At 40.4% G+C, this 24880-nt stretch overlaps 1 protein-coding gene across 4 annotated transcripts in view; it reads left to right on the forward strand.

The window, feature by feature from the left end:
• Positions 1 to 24880, forward strand: part of AFF2 (ALF transcription elongation factor 2) — a 724912-nt gene that overhangs the window by 432725 nt on the left and 267307 nt on the right. For all 4 annotated transcript variants that reach the window (XR_011023576.1, XM_068251015.1, XM_068251016.1 and 1 more), the window contains 3 exons: positions 10661 to 10747; positions 16566 to 16602; positions 18779 to 18830. Coding sequence is in view for 3 of the 4 variants with exons in the window: in XM_068251015.1 (XP_068107116.1) it covers positions 10661 to 10747; positions 16566 to 16602; positions 18779 to 18830 (176 nt within the window). In the remaining variant the exon portion in view is untranslated. The remainder of the gene's footprint in view (positions 1 to 10660; positions 10748 to 16565; positions 16603 to 18778; positions 18831 to 24880) is intronic.

Below are 24880 nucleotides of genomic sequence, written 5' to 3' on the forward strand. Positions count from 1 at the left end.
GCTTACTTTTGACAAAAAATAAAATCTTCTATGAACTCGTCATACACCTAACAGAATACATTGGGGTGTCTTTTTTTCTAAAATGGGGTCCGTTTCTGGGGTTCCTATACCGCCCTGGCATTTTACGGGCCCAAAACCGTGAGTAGTCTGGAAACCAAATGTCTCAAAATGACTGTTCAGGGGTATAAGCATCTGCAAATTTTGATGACAGGTGGTCTATGAGGGGGCGAATTTTGTGGAACCTATCTGCCTAGGGGCAGATAGGGGTCTAATCTGATAGGTAGCAGTGACAGGGGGTGATTGATGGGTAATTAGTGGGTGTTTAGGGTAGAGAACAGATATAAACACTGCCCTTGGGAGGTGATCTGACGTCGGATCTGCGGGCGAACTATTGGTGTGGGTGGGTGATCAGATTGCCCGCAAGGGGCAGGTTAGGGGCTGATTGATGAGTGGCAGTGACAGGGGGTGATTGATGGGTGGCAGTGCCAGCGGGTGATTGATGGGTGGCAGTGACAGGGGGTGATTGATGGGTGATTGACAGGTGATTGACAGGTGATCAGTGGGTTATTACAGGGAAGAACAGATGTAAATATTGCACTGGCGAATTGATAAGGGGGGGTCTGAGGGCAATCTGAGCGTGTAGGCGGGTGATTGGGTGCCCGCAAGGGGCAGATTAGGGTCTGATCTGATGGGTAACAGTGACAGGTGGTGATAGGGGGTGATTAATGGGTGATTGATGGGTAATTAGTGGGTGTTTAGAGGAGAGAATAGATTTAAACACTGCGTTTGGGTGGTGATCTGATGTCTGATCTGCGGGCGATCTATTGGTGTGGGTGGGTGATCAGATTGCCCGCAAGGGGCAGGTTAGGGGCTGATTGATGGGTGGCAGTGACAGGGGGTGATTGATGGGTGATTGACAGGTGATTGACAGGTGATTGACAGGTGATCAGGGGGGATAGATGCATACAGTACACGGGGGGAGGGGTCTGGGGAGAATCTGAGGGGTGGGGGGGGTGATCAGGAGGGGGCAGTGGGCAGGGAGGGAGATAAAAAAAATAGCGTTGACAGATAGTGACAGGGAGTGATTGATGGGTGATTAGGGGGGTGATTTGGTGCAAACAGGGGTCTGGGGGGTGGGCGGGGGGGGGTCTGAGGGGTGCTGTGGGCGATCTGGGGCAGGGGGGGGAGAAATCAGTGTGCTTGGGTGCAGACTAGGGTGGCTGCAGCCTGCCCTGGTGGTCCCTCGGACACTGGGACCACCAGGGCAGGAGGCAGCCTGTATAATACACTTTGTAAACATTACAAAGTGTATTATACACTTTGTATGCGGCGATCGCGGGGTTAACATCCCGCCGGCGCTTCCGTATAGCCGGCGGGATGTTGCGGCGGGCGAGCGGTGACAGGTGCCGGCGGAGGATCGCGTCACGGATGACGCAATCGCTCCGCCCATGCCCTTAAATGGACCGCCGCCTCTGTGGGTGAGCCGGTCCTTAAGGGCTCCACTTCCCGGCCGCCTCTGTGCGTTAGGCGGTCGGGAAGTGGTTAACTCTCCATCCGGGGGGGCCAGGAGATGCAGGCGGGCACAGACAGGCAGGCACAGAAAGGCAGGAAATGGCCAATGTGGCGGCGGGTCACGGTTCGTATCGGCGGGCGTTATTAAGTTGGGGATTCCCTGCCTTTGCCGTATAAGACGCAGGGGCTTTTTCTACCCATTTTTGGGGGAGAAAAAGTGCGTCTTATACGGCGACAAATACGGTAAGTGTTGCCATTATTAAGAACTACAAAAGAGAAACAATGCATCCCTACCAGTTCATTAATTTGCCAATTTGATGATATTGCCAGAAAGAGGAGTCCCCGCTCATTTTAATTAATACTGTATTTTTAATGTCTTCAATAAAGTAAAATAATATGGGCCATATACCGTATGTCCTGCAAACACACTTTATCTCCCCAAAAAAGTGGAAGAAAAGTCCCTGGGTCTTATGCGGCAAAGTCAGGGAATCCCTGGCTTACAAACGCCCAATGATACGAACCGCGACCTGCTGCCACATTGGGGATTTCCTGCATAGTCCCCCTTTCTGTCCCCAGTGTGTGTCTGTGTGTCAGCCTGCCTCCACTCCCTCCTGCGCAGACTCACTGGGGACAGAAAGGGGGACTATGCAGGAAATCCCCAATGTGGCAGCGGGGACAGAAGGGGACACAGGAGGACACCAATTGGGAGAGAACATTATAAGATGCTCCTGGAATATGGACACACCAGGTTTAGTATGTACTTTTTTCCCTGGTTTTTGCCCTCTAAACCTGGGTGCGTCTTCTATGGTAGAAAATACGATACTTTTTAAAATGAGTAGCCACTATTACCAAATATTCAGTAGGGCACCCATTCCTGTTATTAACCGGTTTGTTGTGTTATTTAAAGCTTTTGTGTGGTGCATCCTTAATACCTTAGGAGTACAGCCCCCTTCCTCCCACTTTTCCCTTGTTAAATGCAGTATGCAATCTTACCACCAGTTACATATACTGTGACCCTTCAGCATGTCTGGAAATGTAAAATTAATAGCAAAATTAATAGCAAAATTGCATTTCTCATGAATTTTGCAAGTTAGGACTGAACATAAATTTGTTTCTTAAAATCAGTTACTATAAATCATGAAGATAACTGGAATCAGCTATACTAAGCCTTTAAAGTGGACCTGAACTCAGGGGTTTCCTTTCTGCTCTTAGGCCTCATTCACACCTAAAAACGCAAGCATTTTGCCATTTACTCCCTGACCCAAGTCAGGAAGTGAACTCTTTGATCCGGAAAAGAATAAATACAATGTATTGATTGTAAAAAATGTGAACGCAATCGCCGCATAAAGCGGTTTTGTGAGCGTTCAGCCCTCTTCCTATACCTTCCATTATAGCAAAAACACCCCAAAAATGGTACAGACACTGCTTTGCAGACTGCAAAGCGGATGCAACGTGCTGATATGAACCTTCTCATAGAGATTGCACAAGCATTTTGTGAGCGATTTTAAAAATCACCTGCTCTGGAAAAAGGGCAAAAATGCCCTTAGTGTGAATGAGCCTTAAAAGATATGCAGCAGCATAATACGGTTTAAAGAAAAACATTTCTGTGTTCCAGCTTAAAGAACTAATGCAATAAATCTGTAGGGTATCTACGTCCTGCTTTTATGGAAGCAGAAAAGTGGTTAACATCCTGTGTTTACTACTTAGCTGTGTTTTCCAAGCACTGCCAAATTTCTGTGCTGACATAGCTGAGAGATCAAATTATACTTGTGATTACTTGAAGATAAGGTGGAATCAGACAGGCTCTTTTCTTCAAAACCACACAGGATTTTCTTCAAAACCAAACAGGACATGCGTCTCTCTGTTTTCCTTGTGTCCTGTGCAAGAATTTAGGTCCACTTTACCACCCTGCAGGACTGAGTGCACAGTTTGTCTGTAAATTACATTTTTAGGTCTTTTCAGTCTTTATAAGATTCTTATTTGCCACCAAGCACCCTCCAGGTGGCTTGCAAGGACATTGCTGCAGGCGGTTATTTGAAAACTATACAGAATTTGCAAAAGAGTTTCTATGAGAAAGTTTTGATTAGTCTTAGTACTATTTGTTCAGTATAAAATATACAGTTTAGTTACATACTGTACTTCAATTTGTTCTGTCTAAGGGTCTTTTTGTAGCTGTGTGTACTTTTTCCTTGGAGAAAAAAAAAATACATAAATGTGTCTGAATTATTTGTTCTTTCTGGTATGTACCTGAGGGCTCGTAATAACAGAACTCAGCCTTCTTAGCGGAGCACAAGGTGCGTGACCAACTGCAACGACTAAAACATATGCAACTAATTACTTTGCTTTTGAACATTATGCTGAGAGGGAGATGCTGATATGACTTCATCTAAAAACTTTGTTAACATGGAAGCCAGCAAGTTGGTGGATATCAAATATTTGTTTAATCTTTAGCATGATAAAAATAGCACTTTCTGACGCTCTAATCCAAATATCTTGCGGATCACTTGACATAATTTTAGAATTATGTAAAGTTCAAATAATGTGGAAATAAATCAACACCAGCTTTTATACAGCGGCTTGACATCCATCCAACTCCACTTTAAACCATTACACATGTTGAGTTGTGTTTGGCCTACTTCACTTAATTGACAAAAATTTGGCCGGCTTACTGGAAAGAAGAAAAATAAGAGTATGATTGATAACTTACTTGCAATGTGTATATGTCTAACCCACATAAAATGGAAAATAATGTAGAACTGTATAAAAAAGAAATGATTTTTCTTTTGTAATGTCTGTGGCTGGACTACAAACTTTTTGGAATTATTGGATCATCACGGAAATAAATCTCTCTATAAGAAAATGTTATATTGCCTATATTGGTCTGTATATTACATTAAAAAGAATTGTGAAGCAACACAGAATAACAAATGTCATATTTCACTTTTTGATCATCACAGTAAGGGCCTTGGCTCACTGGGGAATGTTTTGCTGGTCATTTTTGAGTAAAAAAAAAAAAGAAATGCTTTATTGGCTTGCATTAAAATTGCAGCAAATGAGCCGCAATTGCGGTTTTCCCCCAAAAAATTGTGGGCAATTTTCCTGCAATTTCAATGCAAGTCAATGGAAGCGTTTTATTAAAAAAAGATAAAGACCTGCAAAACACTCTCCGGTGTGCCAGGGCCCTAAGATGAAACTTTATTGGTTGTTGTGGGTTACTGATATTTTTGCTGTTGCTGAATACAACTATTAAAGCAAATAGTATGTTTTTTATTATTATTATTTTAGTCATCACCACAGTGTTACTCCCTCCATTCAAAGAAAACCTTACACCCAAAAATGCCAATACCAAATCACTGGAGATGATCTTGTGATGTAATCACTGGGGACATCACGAGGCTTATTCTGGACTGTGCCTTGGGGTATTGAAAAGACAGACATCTACATCATGTTCCACAGTGCGGTGTGGAAGGGTTGTTTGGGACATGGCACTTATTCTTCCCTTACTTTGGTGGTGGATTGGAGTGTTGTGCAATGCAGTGCTGGGGGTTGTGGAAGAGGATGGTGCTGGTGTGGAACTCCGCTTCTCTCCATTGTAAGCTAGAGGAGGGAAGGATAACTCTGCAGAAGGGTAGCAGGGCCTGGACTACCAAAAACCTGAGCGATGCAGTAAGGGGTAGTGCATGGGTGGGGATGGGAAAAAAAGGGGACATGCCATTTTTTAGTATGAAATGAAATTTAAATGTGTGGAAGATATTTGTCTTTCTGTTAAAACAGATATCCAGCCTGTAAAACAAATTCATTGGATCCTCTTCTTCTTTAAAACTATAATTACCTGCCCTGTCTACTTGCTGTTTCTCCTGAGGCTCTGTGTCTGTCTGCTTCCAGTGCATAGCCCCGCCCCTGATGAAAAACGCCATGGCGTTCTCTCTACTCTAGATAGAGAAAACCAGATGGCGTTTCCAGGGGTGATGGAGGCTATGCGCCAGAAGTCGGCAGCCATGGAGCTCCAGTAAAGATTCACTACAAGAAGACCATGACCGATAATTATAAATTTACAGGAGCAGAGGATCCAGTGAATTGGTCTAATAGGCTGGAAATCCACTTCCAGGGAGTCCTGAAAACGGTTTCCTAAATATAGGTTTAAAGTTAATCATTAACAATAAAGGATGTTCCTGTCATGCGTATAAAATGCATCCAACTCTGCTGTGGATGCTAGACTACTGTTTATACTGAGACAGTATCACTCTCACAAGATAAGACGCAAAACATATCGGGCTTTTCTCCTGGCGGACTTAAAGCGCCAGAGCTGCAGCCACTAGTGCATGTTTTTTAGGGAGTAGCAGTGTTAAGGAGTATGGCCCAAGGTCTCCTTACTGAATAGGTGCTGGCTTACTGAATAGGAAAAGTAAATGTTGAACCCCGGTCTACTGTTAGAGGCAGAGCCCTTAACCAGTACACTGTCAAACACAAAGCCTTCCCTTTTGGCACACAATGAGGCATTAGATGTTTTATGATGTATCTCTATCATACTTTATGGAGTGGCCCTTGTTTAATGATTACCTATCAAGCATAATCAATGGCCTCTGTTTGGGAAAGCTGGATAATGACTGCCTGTCCAATTACCGCTTGGTGCGTGTATCACACTCGTGGTGACTCCAAAGTAATAGGCTTTTTTTCAGCTGTAACTGCCCAAAATGTGAAGCACTGCCCAAAGTACATTCTCTCTTTTCAAGCCTCAAGTAGTCACATTAATTCTTCTATATTTTTTCTCAAGGCCATTTTAGGTATTCTGTGTTAGTTACCCTATAATTTACAGATCATTTACTTTTCAGACTGTGAAGCCTGACAATTCTTACATATTACCACATCAAAAGGAACGACACAAATGACACTAAAAATGAAAGAACGTTTTGTACGTCGGGAAGAACATAAATTATGTTTTTTTTAGAGTTGTATTAAAAAGCCGTAATATAACCTTAAACTAATCAATAGAGTAGAAAAGTGAAGGACAAGAACACTCTGTTTCATACTGTAGACAGTGTAGTGAATTCAATGATTCTACACTGCGTCTTTGCAACTATATTATTGGCTCGCCCACATGAGGGCTTGTTCAGGTCATGGTTCTGACAAAAGGCTGGTCACGCATTAAATGTCTGATCTCCGTATGGTTTTGTGTGTCACTGCTTGTGTAACTTTCTCGATATCCTAGAATGCCTTTACAGAAAAACATGAAGCAATTGAAGAGAGATCTGATGTGCTGTGGTTTCTTTGAAGATCTGTTCTTTTTCCATTTTAATTGGAAAGTATTAGGGAAACTAATCATTTAGCTTGAAATGGTCATAATAACTTAAAATAACTCTCTGGAGAAAATAAATATTTGTGCACAAGGCGTGTTCTGTGAACAAATTCCATGGTTCTCTGTTAGGAATGCTTAATATAGGTTTAAAGGGGAATCCCAGACACCAATGATGAAAACATTGTGTTTGCCTTTCACAGAGAGTGGTTATCGTACCTGGTAAAAATTAGTAGGGATGATCAATGAGATGTAAATATTTCTGAGTTTGAACAAGCTGGTTCAATTTTGTGGAAGGTGAACCTTTGTTTCACTTGTTCCCAATTTAGTTCCTAATTGGATTTTATGCAAATGTATGTACATTTTTATGCAAATATATGCAGCTTGAAAATGGACCAATCAAGTCACCCAGGTTCAAATTGATTGTTCCATTTTTAAAGCTGCAGATATTTGCATAAAAATCTACATAAATAAACTCTGAAGTATTTGCATCTCTTTGATCATCCCTAGTAATTAGGAACACGTGAAACAAAGGTTTACCTTCCACAAAATTGAACCAGCTTGTTACTGGCTGTGTGCTGCTGTAGGGAGGATTACCTCACCTATGTTGCTGCTGCTCTGCTCATTGCTTCCATCTTACCAACATGTCTGCCCTTGCAGCCAGAAATTGGGAGGATGGGGAAGTGGTCTGCAGCACAGCAGCAAGAAGCAGTGATGTAGGTGTGTTAACCCGCTTTGCTGTAGCATATAGCCAGCCACTAACAACCAGTTCAGCTTAGTGAAAGCAGAAACTCACTTTCACTTATTATTTGCTCATCCCTGCTGGTAATAAATTTCTCATGACTGTGCTTCCTGAGAAAGAGAAACAATGCAAATTCACTCTTAGGACAATCGAGGTGACATGATGAGATAGACGTGTATGTACAGTGCCAAGCACAGAAATGACTGTTGTGTTCATTTTTTTTCTTTCTCGACCTGAAAATGTTAAACATCAGGTATGCAAGTGACAGTTTCTGTCTGCATCTGGGCTGGGTCAGACTATAGCGTAACCCTTATTGTAAAGGAATTACAGCCATAAAACACTTTTCTATTTGTAAATGGCTTCTGAGAGCAGAAAAGAGATAAAAGGGTTAATTGTTCATAGATTTCAGCTCTGGCATACTTCAATGCATCTGTCATTGAGCAGAGACGTTGAAACCGTAAAAACGAGATCTAAATATAAAATAAAACTGCGGAATATCTAAAAAATCATTTTTAGGAGGAGACGGATAGATACAATTGTTTCTCATCAGTTAATTTTCACCTCAAATGCCCTTTAAATAAAATTGCCGTGTGCAGACAAGCATGGCAATTGTAATGGTATGTACACAAGTAACGTAGTGCACATAGTGCAACTTGTGCTATGTACCTAACATGGATGTTGCTAGTATAATGTGCATTATGCAGTGGGATCTGATATCTGGCAGAAAGAGTTGGCAGCCATGGCTGGTTCCTCTCATCTGTAGTTAAAAGCCCACTATGCCTGTCAGTAGTGAAGGGTGTCTGGCAAGAGGGGTTGGCCATCCTTTTTGGACATCTGCTCTGACTTAATGCCCACTATTGATGGGTGGGTGTTTAAGGGGCTATTTGACAATCCTTATAATAGAACAATCCCATAACTACCTTTATCACAGGGGTTATTTCAGTAGTCCCCATACCTATGTTCTATTAATGCTGTTTGCAGTTATCACTTCTTTGCTGCCAGTAGCATCCCTCTTCTTTGAGCTCCAGTGCTCAGGTGACATAATCCTGCCTATATTTGTAAGGCCAAAAGAATTAAACCTTAAAACAAACCTCTGAAACTTATTTAAATTTCACACTGCCACTGACCTAACTCAGGTGTGTGCCTGCTGGGCTATCCTGCAGTCTTTAAATATTGGAAAGGTCAGTGGCATTATATCAGTGGCACTCCAGAGCTACAAGAATATGTACACTAATGGCAACATAGACTCTTAAGAGAAAGGGTAGCCCCTCGCATTTCTGAGATGGAGTGGGCACAGTGCTTTGTCAGGATAATTATTTGCCCCATGCTTTTTCAAGGGGCCCCCCACACTAACTTTTTTCTCTGTACCCACTGCTATGGCTGGGGAAAGGTAGGGCTGGGGCTATTATATCAGGACAGCAACTACTATGCCACTTCCTACTTTTTTCTTCAGAGCTGAACACGTTCAGCACCTTGGAGAGCTTCTGTCAATAGTGATGGAGCCACAAGTCTTAAGGGAATATCAGACAGTGAACACAGCTGTTATCGCATCTTTTTGCATATAAGTAAAATCTAATGTAAACACATAATGGCCACTTTTTTTCTTCTGAGTTTTCTCCCTAGGTGTTGATTTCACAGTCTGTCAATAAAGTGCCTTTTAAGCCATCTGCAAGCTAGAAAATGCTCAAAATATCTTTGAAAGTTCTTTTTCATCTACTTTTTGTCATTTTTTTATTGCCAAGTGCTTAAAAGTAAATTTAAAGAGAAGTTGGAAAATTATCTCTTAGGAGAAAAAGTTAATTGAATAAGGGCCAATGAGTGACGTGTGAATCAAAAGTTCAGTAAGGTACCATGAGCACCAGTGATTTGTTTACTGATGATATCCTTACTAAACCTTATAGTTGAATTACAGTGTAATCTGTTGCAGATGCATGCAGTAATCTCTCTGTTAAAATGTATATTGAAATGTTCTATTTCGCGTATATTTAAAAAAGTCACGGTCAAATTTAGGCGCGATTTATCGGGAAAAGAAAAATATCGTCATTTAGAAATATCGATAATTGAATGGTATTTGTTATGTAAAATCGATAATTCTGATTATTATTATTAGAGGTATAAAACAGATGTGAGATGAAAACGAAAATATAATAACGTTAAATATCGTAATGTAATTCAACAACACAGCTTAACCCAACCCTACTCTCACACAGAACCCTCCCTTGGTGGTGCCTAACCCTAACCACCCCCCTGGTGGTGCCTAACCCTAACCCCCCATGGTGGTGGCTAACCCTAAATGTACCTAACCCTACTCTAACACAGAACCCTCCCTGTACCTATCCCTAACCCCTAGACCCCCCTAGTGGTGCCTAACCCTAAACACCCCCCTGGTGGTGCCTAACCCTAACCACCCCCCTGGTGGTGCCTAACCCTAACCCCCAATGGTGGTGGCTAACCCTAAATGTACCTAACCCTACTCTGACACAGAACCCTCCCTGTACCTATCCCTAAACCCTAGACCCCCCTAGTGGCGCCTAACCCTAAAATTCCACTGGTGGTGCCTAACCCTAACCACCCCCCTGATAGCACCTAACCCTAAAACTCCCCTGGTGGTGCCTAACCCTAACCACCCCCTGGTGGTGTCTAACCCTAAATTATCGTAAATACTTCATATATTATCGTAAATAGAAATGTCAAATATTACATCTGTACAGTGAATGTTATATTTTCATAATTACAAAATTATATGTATTTGGACAGAATTTGCTTACATTCCATCATTAAACATGTTCATTTACCGTTATTACACCAAAAGACTTAAGTTATTGTTAGGACTGACATCGTTTTTCTTTATTTAGCGTTATGATATTCGTTCTGATATATTATCATACACTTTAAATTACCAATATTACCGATTCCACAACAAAATTAGGAATACTACCGAGTTTACTTCATCGATTTACGTAAAATATCGATTTTAGGCACTTGCGCCCAAACATATGCAAACATGAGTGTAAATTTACAACAACCTGATATCAATTTATTTGGTTAATTTGTTTGCGATGTAACAGCCTTCCTCATTATATGGTTCTTACACTGTTCTTTTTATTCAACAGGAAATGACACATTCATGGCCTCCTCCTCTGACTGCAATTCACACCCCTTGTAAAGCTGAGCAGTCCAAGTTTCCCATTCCTAGCAAAGTAAGTGACGTTAGTGTGTCACTCAACTGAAAGCCTTGATATCATTGTTATTTAATGCATTGTATGATCTTGTCTACTATTAATTTTAATGCTGGGCTGTTCAAAAATGGAATGCAAAAGTATTGCTGAAATACTTGTGACCTTCCAGCTGCTGTGTCCCTTGCCTGTGTTCACTGTCCAGCTTATGTAACATTACTTCCTTTGAAGGGGTATTTTGAGGTGCTGGGAAATGTAGGCACAGGGTGAAGTCAAAAGATATCTCACTCTGCTGTGGCAAATTTCCTGGCTGAGTTAATTACTAGTCCCCCTTCAAGCCCGTTGTTCAGTGGGGGTAAGACTCAATTCGGCTTCCAGCTGAATGACATGGTTTTTATGGTAATTTAGGCTCCGTGTTTTGCCGGTGTCCAAATTACTTTCTGACATCCAGGACTAACTTGTTTGGGCCACAAGGCCCAACCTTTCGACCTGAGAAAGCAGCTTATGACGTGAAACGTGTTGTCCACATGTGCTCAATAAACATTTTTTTTCTACCTCCTAAACGTGAGACCTACTTATTCCAAAGCAGGACCTCCCTACAGACTTTTTTACATTATAGAACTATTTTCTTTTTTTTCGGACGCCCCTAGCAATAGATTTACTGCCTCTAACCACTGTGAGCCTGAGGGAATCACTCTCCATGAGTGAACCTTTCTTTTGGAGCTGCAACCACCATCTCCTATCCACAAGGCCGAGTGGGGTCATCACTTCTCAACATACTTGTACAAGTGGTTGCTTCCACTAGCAACCCAGCTTTGTGAGTATAATTATCTACCTTTTGTTCTACACTCCTTGAAACCCTACGATAATACACCGGATTGGGCTCCTGTTGTCCCTGTGGTTTTTTTTTTGCCTGAATACTCAATGAGCGCCACTATAGCCATTATTCACATTACAGCCTATAGCGGGGCTTAAATCTTGGCAGCTGCACTGCACCATTTTTTTTACCTGACTATTGTCACCTTCCCTTTCTGCTTCATGCCCATTTGTGGAGCCTTTAATAGAGAGATCATGTGATTCAGCTAAATTGGAGCTGCATAACTACCAACCTCTCCATTCTGCAATCCTGACTGTGCTCTTCTCTGAAAGAATGCCTATTCCCAAAGCTATAACTTTCCATGCAGGAATCAGCAGCCAAGGATCATGTAATTTGATGTTAACCCATTAGAAGCTTTAAATGATGTATTTTGTTTGAGATAAATGCACTGCTTTTGACTTCAGTCGGGATAACTTGTTGTGCTGTAAATTCATTGAATGCTTTAATGTCTCTCTGCTAGCAGAAAATATAGAAACTGAAAGCAGAAGTCTGTTGTTGTCTCACACTGTCCCCTAGTGGCAATTGGCCATAAATACACATTATAGCAGTTCTCATTTTTAGTAAGAAAATGTAATAAAATAAACTGGCCTGGAACACTTGCAAGCCTCTAAATAAATTGGCTGCTAAAGGGTTGAAATATTCCTAAGTAGCTCACTAAGATAATTATAAATACTGTATATGATGTTTAAACTTTGAAAGAAAGTACAATGAAAGGCTTTTCCCATCAGTATTTATGTCTAGATGTGCTGCCATGAGTTCATATTTAAAGGGGCACTACAGTGAAAAAATGTGCAAACATATACAAATAAGAAGTACATTTTTTCCAGAGTAAAATGAGCCATAAATTACTTTTCTCCTATAATGTTGTCACTTACAGTAGGCTGTAGAAATCTGACAGAAGTGACAGGTTTTGGACTAAGCCATCTCTTCATAGGGGATTCTCAGCAAAGTTTTTATTCCTTATAAAGATATTCCCGAAAAAGGATTTAAACAATAATGCTGGCCAGCTTCCCTGCTAGCTACAGTTTTTCGGAATTTGGACAGAGCAACTGCCATTCACTAAGTGCTTTTGAAAATAAATATATCCCTGAGAATCCCCTATAAAGAGATGGACTAGTCCAAAACCTGTCACTTCTGTCAGATTTCTACTACCTACTGTAAGTAACAGCAACATAGGAGAAACGTAATTTATGGCTCATTTTACTCTGGGAAAAAAATGTACTTCTTATTTGTACATTTAAATTTAAATTGTACAGTTGTTCGCTGTAGTGCCCCTTTAACAAAGAGAAAGGAAGTGCAATCATTAGGTTCCAGAAGCTTGTAGAGGCATAAAATATCCTCATTCTGTTAAAGCATTAACCATTCCTCTAGCCAGAGCTCTGGGCTTCTCAGGGGAATGGTAGAAATAAGCAAGTGCTGCAGCATCAATTCTCAGCAGTGTTGCAGAGTGCATTCATTCCTAATGGAACAGTGCTAATCAAAGCAGCTGCTTTAAGAAGCGTTTAATTGTGGTACGCACGTGCATTTGCTGAATGGTTAAAGACCAGTCATTTGACACTCATGTAAGTTGCGCTAAATTCTTTTCACACACAATGAGATGCAACATATTTAAAAGGCAATGGGAAAATCTTAATTTCATACAGCTTTAGATGGAAAACAATAATGTTGTTGCTGTAAAACCAGCTAGCGAACAATATAAGTATCATGTGATGGTAAAGATGGGACAGCACTTTAGCGCTCTGTCCCTGCAGCACAGTGGCCTAGCTGAGGATCTCTGGGCTCCAGTGCAAGTTTTACATGGGGCCCTCAAGTACTCAATACATAACAATTTATATGGCGCACCAAAACCTGCCATGGACAACCACAATATCAAAGGTGCAAGAAGGGGTTGGGGTAAAGTTTAATTATTTCTATTCAAAGCATCTATAGAAGGACCAATTAAGAGCTAATTCTGCAGTTGATGAGGGCTCCCTTGTGGTCCCTCTGACCCAAGGGCCCTGGTTCGGTCACAACCTCTGCATTCCCTATTTCTATGCCATTGCAGCAGCACTGCAAGGCACACAGAATTCTCATCAACTTTTGAATAAAGATAGACAATTCTCCCTGTACTTATCTGGGTCTTCTTTATGTGCACTTCTTTTCTCTGCCATCCCACAAATGTATTTTTATGTTTACCACCCTCTGCCCAAACTGGTCCAAGTACCGTATACCATATATGCTCACATATAAGCCCCAGAAACCCGGAAAACGTGATTGACTCGCATATAATCCCCATCCACAGTAGCCAAATGTGCCCCCAGTACAAGTCAGCCTCCCTCCTCATAGCCAGATATGCCCCAAGGAGGATACAACTGTGTCTCAAGGCCCCACTAGGTGGCGTCATAGATATGAGACACAGCACTTGCCACACAGGAGGAATCCCTGATCATAGCACAGCTGACACATTGTTTGCATGCTCTGCTCCACAAGCCAGGGGACACAGGTAGTCCTGAGCAGCGCACTCTGCACACCATGTTGCAGGGGCTGGAGGGCACAGACACAGCTGGGAGGCAACACAAAACCTGCCAGTAACCAAACCTGCTCCACCATCTGTTCTGCTCCACTGACTCACATATAAGCCGAGGTGGTAACTTTTCAGCACATTAGGCTTATAAGCGTATATATACAGTATGTATATTTCTGTATGATTGACAGAGTACACAAATCCTTTATTGAAGATGTAAGTGATCTGATTAGTTTGTCTGTATTATATTGGTGCTTAAAAACAAAGCGTAGTACATCGACGTCATGTGGACTTCTGTTTATTAGCACTATTGATGATCTTAGCTGAGCTTTTGTTAAAGGGGCACTACAGCGAAAAATTGTAAAATTTAAAATATGTGCAAACATATACAAATAAGAAGTACATTTTTTTCCAGAGTAAAATGAGCCATTCATTACGTTTCTCCTATGTTGCTGTCACTTACAGTAGGTAGTAGAAATCTGACAGAAATGACAGGTTTTGGGCTAGTCCATCTCTTTATAGGGGATTCTCAGGGATATATTTATTTTCAAAAGCACTTAGTGAATGGCAGTTGCTCTGTCCAACTGCCAAACAAACTGTGTAGGGAGCAGGGAAGCTGGCCAGCATCATTGTGTATATCCTTTTTTAGGAATATCTTTATAAAGCATAAAAGCCTTGCTGAGAATCCCCTATGAAGAGATGGACTAGTCCAAAACCTGTCACTTCTGTCAGATTTCTACTACCTACTGTAAGTGACAGCAACATAGGAGAAAAGTAATTTTATGGCTCATTTTACTCTGGGGAAAAGCGTACTTATTTGTATAGGTTTGCACATATTTTACATTTTACAGTTTTTTGTTGTAGTGCCCCTTTAAATAGATTAAAACCTTCTTCTTTCCCTGAAATATTGCTGCACTTAGTTTGCTAATGCAAGAAGCAGTGAAAGGATTGCTTCCTAGATACTTTTTCTCCACCTTCTGAATTTTCAAGCTGGATGCTGCAGGAAAACTTTTGCAATCATTTTTTCTTTAGCTTTCAAAACATTCTTTCAGCACTCTACATCGTGGAGAAGCCTGGATCAGTACAGTGTTTTTAGAGCAAATACCTTGAGCTTTTTCTTCTTTAAGAATTAGTGCGTTTAAAGCATAGATCTACTGGTACCATATTTACCTCAGATTACGGTGTTTAGCCCCTGGGAACAGTATTCCTACAAGCCTGGAAAATAGAACCGATACGCGAGTCCAAGAGCCAATATAGTGTATTATATTGTTATAGATGGTTAGACAGTATGGACTGATAGATACTAACTAACAGTCCACCTCACAAGACAGCTGGAGAAAACAAGCCTGCCCCCACTCAGTCTACAACACTCTCTTGGGAATAGTCACACCAAAGTGTAATGACCGCTCACAATTGTTACTTGTGGGAACGTTGCAGACCTTTGCTCCCCCATTATCGCTTTACTGACACTCTAGTTGGTCATCTGCCTTTTGTAGTGCCCAGCTAGCCATACTAGGGATCCGGCCTGCCTGACCCCCCCCCCCCCCCCAAAAAAAAGGAAATTAGTGCCCCCCGCATGTAAAATGGCCTGGTCCTTAAGGGGGGGGGGGGGGGGGGGTTAGGCAGCCCGTTCCCAAAAGGGTTAATTATCCTGGTTTCAGCATCAGAAACATTTCCTATATGTAGATATTGCTGTATGTTACATGCAACCCCACCCTCCCACTACTGATTTTAGCCAAGGTTATGATGTCATGCCATTCTGCCCCAGAGGACTCTGGGAGGCCAGGTATTGTTTCTGCTCATTTACTAACTTACAAACATTATTGCACCTTGCCAGCAGTACAGATGTGGCCATCTGTGATAAATGTAAGAATGTAAATCACGGTGAAAAATATTTTACAATAGGCAAACACTGACTAAGTAATAAAATAAATAAGCAATTTTATTAAGTTAAATTCTGTAAAGTTCTGTATGCTCCCTGCAGATTTGAACCAGAAACCCAAGTACTGCAGGCCTATGTGCTATTCACTATGCCACTATGCTGTCCAAAATGTATGCATTGCCAAGCTGTTATTAGTTTATATTCTTCATTAAGTTATTTAAATATTATTTCCTATTGGGAAGATGTATTATTATTTAGAATTGATTATTGTTCAGTGCCATTCATAACTCCGAATTCAATTGCAAAAAGGGAGGGAGGTTGGATGTAGTCAAGGCCATACAATGTTAAGGCGAGAGGAATATAATATTTATTTCACATGTTAAATGAAAGCTTCCATTTATGTGCTGGTTCTTTATCTTTATCATTTAATCTCCACTCTATTCTTATGAATTTTAGATAAGGTTAAAATGTGATTGATAGAGAGAGATAAGACACAGGCCTCTGGCTATGTGACCTGAATCTTTTATACCTAAATAATATGTGTATTACTGTTTTGATTTATTTATGTTTGTTTTTTTAGGACTCCCAACATCTGACCTCAGGATACAGCATTCAAAGTATGTGTTTTGCTCACCTACATAATCATATTGTGCTGACTTACAATACAATTTGTGCTTCCAGATGTTTGTTTTATTAGTGCCAAGTAGAAAACAATAATAACTATTTGCCAGCAGTTAAATGAAAACTGAATAATGTTGTCTTTGTTTGGTAATGTTTTTTTCATGCTACACTGTTCAAAATTGTTTCAGTTCCATTGGTGATGTTATAAAGATAACATTGCCTTACTAGTCTACATTATTTCTTCTTTTAAACAGGGTATTGTTTAGGCACATCATTATATCTGATTTAGTTTTTAATATGTAAACTTGTTATTGTGTTTTAAGTCAGCCAGTTCATTTTCTCACTGTTGGTAATCGGATGCTGTTGGCTAAAGTAATTTTGTGTTAAGGTGCCCATACACTATGAAACATTCTTTGGCAGATTCAATCTCTCTGCCCTAACAGGCCATCCAATGGTAATTTTGATCAATTTAAAACTGAAATCGACCAGTATTACTGTTCGGACAGGACAGTCTTTAGGTGATCGAACAGGGCGGGGGTGCATTGTGGAGTTGGTTTGCAGTTGGGCTCTAGTAGTGTCTAGGTGTCACAAAAGAGTGAGCTGCAATATGTTCAATGGGGACACAGATGGTTATAATAAAATATCAGTGGTTCCAAGTCTGAAATCTATAGGCTCTTACATGGGCATGATTAAAGTCAGCTGAGGTGGCCATTAATGACTGCCTCAGCCAGTACTCCAGGGTGTGTACCACAGCCCCTGATGAGTGACCGCCACTCAGCTATCGATCCATCTGTACAGCCTCAGTCCTACTATCAGGCCCATCAGGGACCCCGATCCCCAATGGACAACCTCAGTGAGGCCATGTATACAGACCTAAGACTAAAACACAAGTTTTGGGTGGACTTTAAACTTTCATGTGCATTTCAAAGGTCCTTATCAGTTGTTGGGGTTGTCATAGTTACCAAAACAAAACATTTGTATATAAAAAAAGACAAAAAAATATATACACATAGTTACCTTAGGGACTCAACATTTCTAATATGTATGTCACGAGGGTATATTACTCTTATTTTTACAAGTAAGGACTTGTAATTAGTGACAGATGCGAAACTGAAAAAATACACCTTTATTTCCAAATAAAATATTGTCGTCATACATTGTACTAGGGACATAATTTATATGTTGTAATAACCGGGACAAATATGTGGCTTTTATCCACAGTAGCATGTTTTATTTTAAAACTATAATGGCTGAAATCTGAGAAATAATTATTTTTTCCCCAATTTTTTTTCTTATTTCCAATAAAATGCAATTGGAATAAAATAATCCCTAGCAAACCATACCACCCAAAGAAAGCCTAATTGGTGGCAAAAAAAAACAAAAACAGACCAAGATATAGATCATTTTCTGTAATTTGTAGTGATAACGTTATTGTTGAATGAATGAGAGGAGCACTGCAATGTGAAAATCGCTCTGTTCCACAAGGGGAAAAACCCCTTAGTGGTAAACTGGTTAAGGTGCTACTTGCCAACATAGGTGCAAACAATTATATTACAAATCAGCACAGATCTTCAAACACAATATTATTAAATAAGCAGTCTGTGGGACTTCACCATGGTGGTATACAGGCCTCCTATATTCTTCTGGTCACCATCATCCAAAGGAATAAAAGGGGCTTACCAGCTCCAAACAACCCACATTATAAGGTTGTACTGTATATTTTGCTTTCAATAATGGAAGAGACGGGCCACAATCCACCAGGGATCCACACGACCTCCAGTCCAAGGGAAGGAGACAGGCGGCACCTTTACTGTCTTTTTGGCTGGAGGTTGTGTGGATCTTTGTCAGCATTTCAAGGTCATGCCAACATCATGGATGTTCCATATCTGTTTGAATGTATTGTGATGTAGATTGCATTTTTGTTCCTGTTACATAGTTATCTTGCTATCCCACATATGTGACTGGCAGGTATCTTTATATACCTGTATGGCAAAATCTAGGTTGGGAGTGATGTGATGACATAGCTTGGGTTAACAGGAAATCAAGGGGATTGTGGGGAGTTTGCAGGACTTCATTAGGAAGAGGGTGGAGACTGAAGTAGACAGAAGCACATACTCTGGATTGTGTGTGGCAGGATTTTTACTTTACTGTATATGTTTTCTTTTCTCCTAGAGCGTTGTGATGTTGCTAACAAACCTGCTGTGAAATCTGTCCCACAAAAGTCGTAAGTTTTTATTTACATGCTATTTATTTGTATGCAATGTCTACTCTCCTTTCTTACTTTTCATAAGTATTCATATTGCAGTGTAAGTCTTGTGGTGTTTATTTTCCTGTTTCACAATACCTAAATTAGAACAAAACTCTTTAAAAATTGCCATAAATGTGACAGCCTAAAGCAAAAAAAAACCAAAACAACTCTACAAGGAGATCCAAACAGAATGCAATGATATTTTGTTAGTCATGGTTTCTTGCTGCCTGATCCATAACTTTTATCTAATTGATTCAATATAAAACATGCCTTGTATGTCTTACATGCACACCTGCATTCAGGTAAAATATTACATTGTCTGCATATTGCTACAGAATTGGTACTTAAGGTGGCCACACACCATACAATTTTTTAAATATCTGTTCAATTTAAGAATTGCAATCAATTTTTCTGACTGATTGTAACATTTCAAAAATATGATCAATATGCCACACACGTATGTTCAATTTTCCCCCCAATTATTATAAAAATGATTGGAAACTCTGGCAAAATTGCTAGGGTGTGTATATTAATAAATTGACAATCCAACACACACCACACAATCTTTAGAAAGATTGAAGAAAAATATCTGGCATTCCGGATCGATTAAAATCGAAGAAAACGGGAAATCCGACCAGATTTTTCAGTCGAATGAAAAAAAAGCTTTCGATTTTTTTCGGGAGATCCGATCGTTTTTATCGAATTACCGTAAAATCGGATCATTTTATTGTATCGTGTGTGGCCACCTTTAGGGAGATCTAGGGCTACAGATACAGGACTGGCAAAAACCTTTGCAACTTTATTGATAAAAAATAAACTGCTTCATTTGCAATTGATAAATGAAAGAGTTGGGCCTACAATTGCAACGGCCTAGGATGCTGACACAGAATGTTTCCTTAATACATTTTTTTTTTTTACTAATGGTTTGGTTTTATTTAACTTTTAAATATTGATCCTTAAATGTAATTTCAATCTATTTTCCATCGATGACCAATCAGAAAACTTATCAGGGATCTGATCAGCATTTGGAAAAATCGCATAACAGTTTATGCAAGCTTTCTTCTCCAGCTGATTGATGTCTAATCTGAATATCGTTCTGATCACTCACTTGCATAGGAGCTGAAGTAAAAATTGCATGGTGTGTACCAGCCTTTAAAGGGAACCAGAGACGTTGGGGGGGGGGGCTCTTATACATACCTGGGGCTTCCTCCAGCCCCATACGCACGGATCGCTCCCACGCCGCCGTCCTCTGCTGCCTGGATCCACCGGTACCGGGTCCCGTCATTGCCGCGAGCCGGCCAGTCGGCCGGCAGATGCGGCCAATTGTCCGCATCACACAGGGCTCCCTCCTTATACGTACGCATAAGGCTGCCTACTAAGCAGCCTCATGCGTACATGTATGGAGATAGCCCCTGTGATGCGGACAATTGGGCGCGTCCGCCGGAAGTGACGGGACCCGGTACCGCCGATAAAGGAAGCGGAGGATGGCGGCGTGGGAGCGATCCAGGCTTATGGGGCTGGAAGAAGCCCCAGGTATGTATAAAACCTTGTTCTATTTTTTATTAACATTCCTCTCTAGTTCCCTTTAAAGAGCCATCCTTGAGACTAGATACTTAGGAGTATGAAGTATAGTTTAAATGATCACTTGCTGCTTTTTCAATGCACTCTTCTTACAAAGTATAAATTACTTTGGCAGGACCTTTACTTACGGCCAATATATTAATATTATATTAATTTATCCTAAACAATATACATTGATTACTGCTTTGGATGCAATAATTTATTAAAATATAGTATATAAAAAAAGTACGGTATACATTTGACTTGCAGTAGTAGGTATGTACTTTTCCATTTCCCTTACCTCTACGTACTTTTCTGAGACAACCCTAACAATACTGTTCAGACAGTACATATAAGTGCTTGTTGTTATAGCTGTGTAGTACATTCCAATAAGCTAGAGAGCACATATACGCTCAAGGGAAGATGAAGCTGGGGGAGGCTTCCAAGTGCACAAATGGCTCAGCTGTTACTGTGGATCTTCTGTGCTTTTTAGAGCTTTATATATTAAGGTCTAAAGTATTATTAGAAAATACACTATGGGCTGGTGCACACCAAAACCCGCTAGCAGATCCGCAAAATGCTAGCAGATTTTTAAACGCTTTTTTTTATTTTTATGAGGCGTTTTGCTAGCGTTTTGCGGATTGCTGCTGCGGTTTTCAGTATAGTAGATTTCATATATTGTTACAGTAAAGCTGTTACTGAACAGCTTCTGTAACAAAAACGCCTGCAAAACCGCTCTGAAGTGCCGTTTTTCAGAGCGGTTTGCGTTTTTCCTATACTTAACATTGAGGCAGAAACGCATCCGAAATCCAAAAAATGCCTCACCCAGGCATTTTTCGTTTCTGCAAAACGCCTGCCGCTCTGGTCTGCACCACCCCATTGAGATACATTGACCAAGCAGATCCGCGGCCGCAAGCGGATCTGAAAACGCCCAAAAAGTCGCCCGGTGTGCACCAGCCCTAAATGCAGCTTTTAATCAGAAAGAAAACTATTGGGATGGACTAAAATGAGAGTAAAACTAGACCAAACCTTTAAACATTGGTAAGTGGATGAAATCAGGTTTTCATTTTATTATTTTTCTTGCTCCTGTGTCCTAATTAAGGTGATCCCCCTCACCTTCCACCCTGATGACGACAAATATACGATTCTCTCCTGCCAGTGCAAACTGCAAGAAAAATCAAACAGTCCAGCCTCCTGAAGTAAGGAAGATCAACACCCTTTAGCAGGAAAACAGCTCTCATTATGTGACCCATACATAATCCATTAGCAATAGACATATTTTCATAAATCTGTAGATGTTGTCAAGGTTGGTCACCATCCAAAAAGGCATATGCTGAATATTACAGTTACTTTTATCACCCTTAAAAAGAAACTTTGACCAAGGTTTGAACTTCATCCCCATCAGTAGCTGATACCTCCTTTCCCATGAGAAATATTTTCCTTTTCTCAGAATAGATAATCAGGGGGGTCTATATGTCTGATATTGTGGTGAAACCTCTCCCAGGGTGTGATGTCATGACCTTGGTTTTGAAAGTTTGCTGTCTGTGAACCTTGTTGCATTGTGGTAAATAACAGTTTTTTTCAACTGCCAAGCAGTATCTCCCTCTGTACATAGAACTCTCAGTAACGAACATTCTGTACAGATCACCTGGCAGAACTAAAGATTTTGCAGCCTGTGATAAATTTCAAAACGTAAATCAAGAAGAGGAAATATTTTACATTGGCCATACACTGACTGAATAATCTATAAATGAATATTAGAAAAAAAAAGCAATTTTATTCATTGTTATTTTGAATACAGTTCCTCTTTAATGTCAATGAATTGTTTTCAGATGATTCTGTAAAATTACCAGTAGCATTCTTATACATTCTGGGTACCGCTTGGACAGTCTTTCTTTTGTTTCTTGGCCTTGCAGCATATAAGGATTTGGGGGAAATTTACCCAGTGCAAATGCAGCAATGAAAAGCATAGAGGCGTTTTTCAAGCGTTTTTCACGTGTTTCTATACTTTACATTGAAACACAAAGCGCATCATAATCGCACAGACATGCGTTTGCGCTTTTTTTTTTTTAATCGGAACGCAGCAGTGGAAAAGGCCACCAAAGATTCTTATTTTAAACAGGCTGCACTTAAGAATCAGCAAACGCATGCGTTTTGCGTTTTTCGCAAAAACGTAGCTAGTAGAAAAGGGCCCTTAACCAGTTTACCTTTTGATTCTTCCTTAAAGAGGAACTGTCGCAAAAATCTTAAAATTTAAAACACATACAAATAAGAAGTTCATCTCTTCCAGAGTAAAATGAGCCATGAATCACTTTTCTGTTGCTGTCAGAGTAAGTATAGGAAATCTGACATTACCGACAGATTTTGGGCTACGCCATCTCTCCATAGGGGATTCTCAGCGTAGCCTTTATTCTTTATAAAGACTCTCCATGAAAAGTATTCATACAAAGATGCTGGCCAGCCTCCCTGCTTGCGGCACACTTTTTTGGCAGTTGGAAGGAGCAACTGCCATTCACTAAGTGCTTTTAATAATAAAGAAAACCCTGAGAACCCCCCCCCCCCATGAGAAGATGGGTTAGTCTAAAATCTGTCGGTAATGTCAGATTTCTACTAACTAAGTGACTGCAACATAGGAGAGAAGTAATTTATGGCTTATTTTACTCTGGAAGAAACATACTTCTTATTTGTATATGTTTACATGTATTAAAAATTTTAAGATTTTCGCGACCAAGGTCCTTTAAAGAGGAACTTTAGCGAAAAGGGTAAAAAAATTAATCAATACATTGCAAAGTAAGAAGTTAAAAATAGAAATGAGAGATTAAGAAATGATTGATATTCACCATGCAATGGCAGCACCATCTGCCATGATCTATAACCAGACCCCCTAACAATGCGATAGGCTAAAAGGTTTTTTTTTTATAGCTATACATATGCACAGAGGGAAATACTAGTTGCTTAGGCAGTTGGAAACAGCTGTGATTTCCCACAATATAACAAGGCTACCACAGTGTGAGGTTCTGACTTCACACTGTGGCAGGGGTTTTACCACGATATCAGCAATACAGAGCCCCCTGATGATCTCTTCAAGAAAAGGTGAAGATTTCTCATGGAAGGAGTAGCAGCCACTGACTGAGACGAAGTTCAATCCTTGGTTACAGTTCCTCTTTAAATGATTTCTCTCCTACAGACCCACAACATAGAGCAAATTGGTGTGACATGCCCCTCATGGTGTATGTTCTCAGCCTAACTAGAACCTCATGGGGGTTGCCTATCCCTGGATATGGCTTTAGAAGTCATCTACAGTATATTATATTGAACAGCTGAATGTAGCATTGTAAGTAAATCAATGCATTGTTTTCATTTGAATTTCACTTTCAAGAAATTACTTGAAAAAAGGAAATGTATTTGTTTGCTCTTGGCTAACTAATATTGAATCTTCACATATGCAAATGCACCCTCCGCTGGTCCTGGTCTTTGCTGAGCTTGGGAGCTGCAGCTAAAGAATTTTCCTGCAGCTCCACCTGCTGGGGAAAATTTGATATCATTCCTTTACTGTGATGGCCACTGTTTCTGTAGGGGCAGCCTTCTCTCCACTGAGCAATGAAAAGACAGGCAAAACAACATTAGTGTAGGAGGTGAGGACCCCTTTTATCTTATTACATGAAAAAGGTCACAACCAATTATAGGATTTTTGTCTTAACCTAAAATAAAGTTACATCTTCATACATGAAATCTATTTATTCTTCGCTTGTATTTATTTCTGTATTGTATACAACATCAAATGCATTCTACGCAGTTTTCAGGTTTTTATTTATTTTTGAAAAGAAGCTTTTCTCGTCACTGATGAACAGCTGAGATTTTAGCGAGCTCTTTTTCTTGTCACCTTCCTGCCCCCTTGTTCTGGTAATCCTCTTCTCAGTATCCCTTGAACTCCTGCTAATTCCTTTGATATATTTATCGAAGAAGCTGATGCTTTAAGCTGCTGTAATCACGGGCAAAAGAGTTATGTCAGTGTGTTAAGCGTGGCTGCAGGAGGTGTAAATATAACACATGCACACACTACACGCTCCAATAAAACATATCACGCTCTATTAGCCATATGCTATAAAATGTAAACAATGAAACCCATACGTCTTTTGATTCACTCCCAAAGGCCCAACGAAAGGACAATCTTGGTCCCTAGTTTGTTAAATGAGCCATGCTTTCAGTCCGGAGAATAAACACAAAAATACAGTCTTAATTGTGTAAAAAGATACAACATGAAACACGTGTGTGTGTGCTCTGCCTCATCTAATGGTGTGCACAGCTGAAGTATGATCATATATTACAGCACTATCATATTTCTGCTCTTATGACCAGCCTTCTCATAATGGTCTATGATGGATTTCACACATGAAAGATCCCAGCAACAATAAAGTGACTTTTATTAGCCGGGAAATGATGATCTGTTGCATCACAGCTTCACA

The sequence above is a fragment of the Hyperolius riggenbachi genome, chromosome 8, assembly GCF_040937935.1.
Source record: "Hyperolius riggenbachi isolate aHypRig1 chromosome 8, aHypRig1.pri, whole genome shotgun sequence".
Classification (NCBI taxonomy): domain Eukaryota; kingdom Metazoa; phylum Chordata; class Amphibia; order Anura; family Hyperoliidae; genus Hyperolius; species Hyperolius riggenbachi.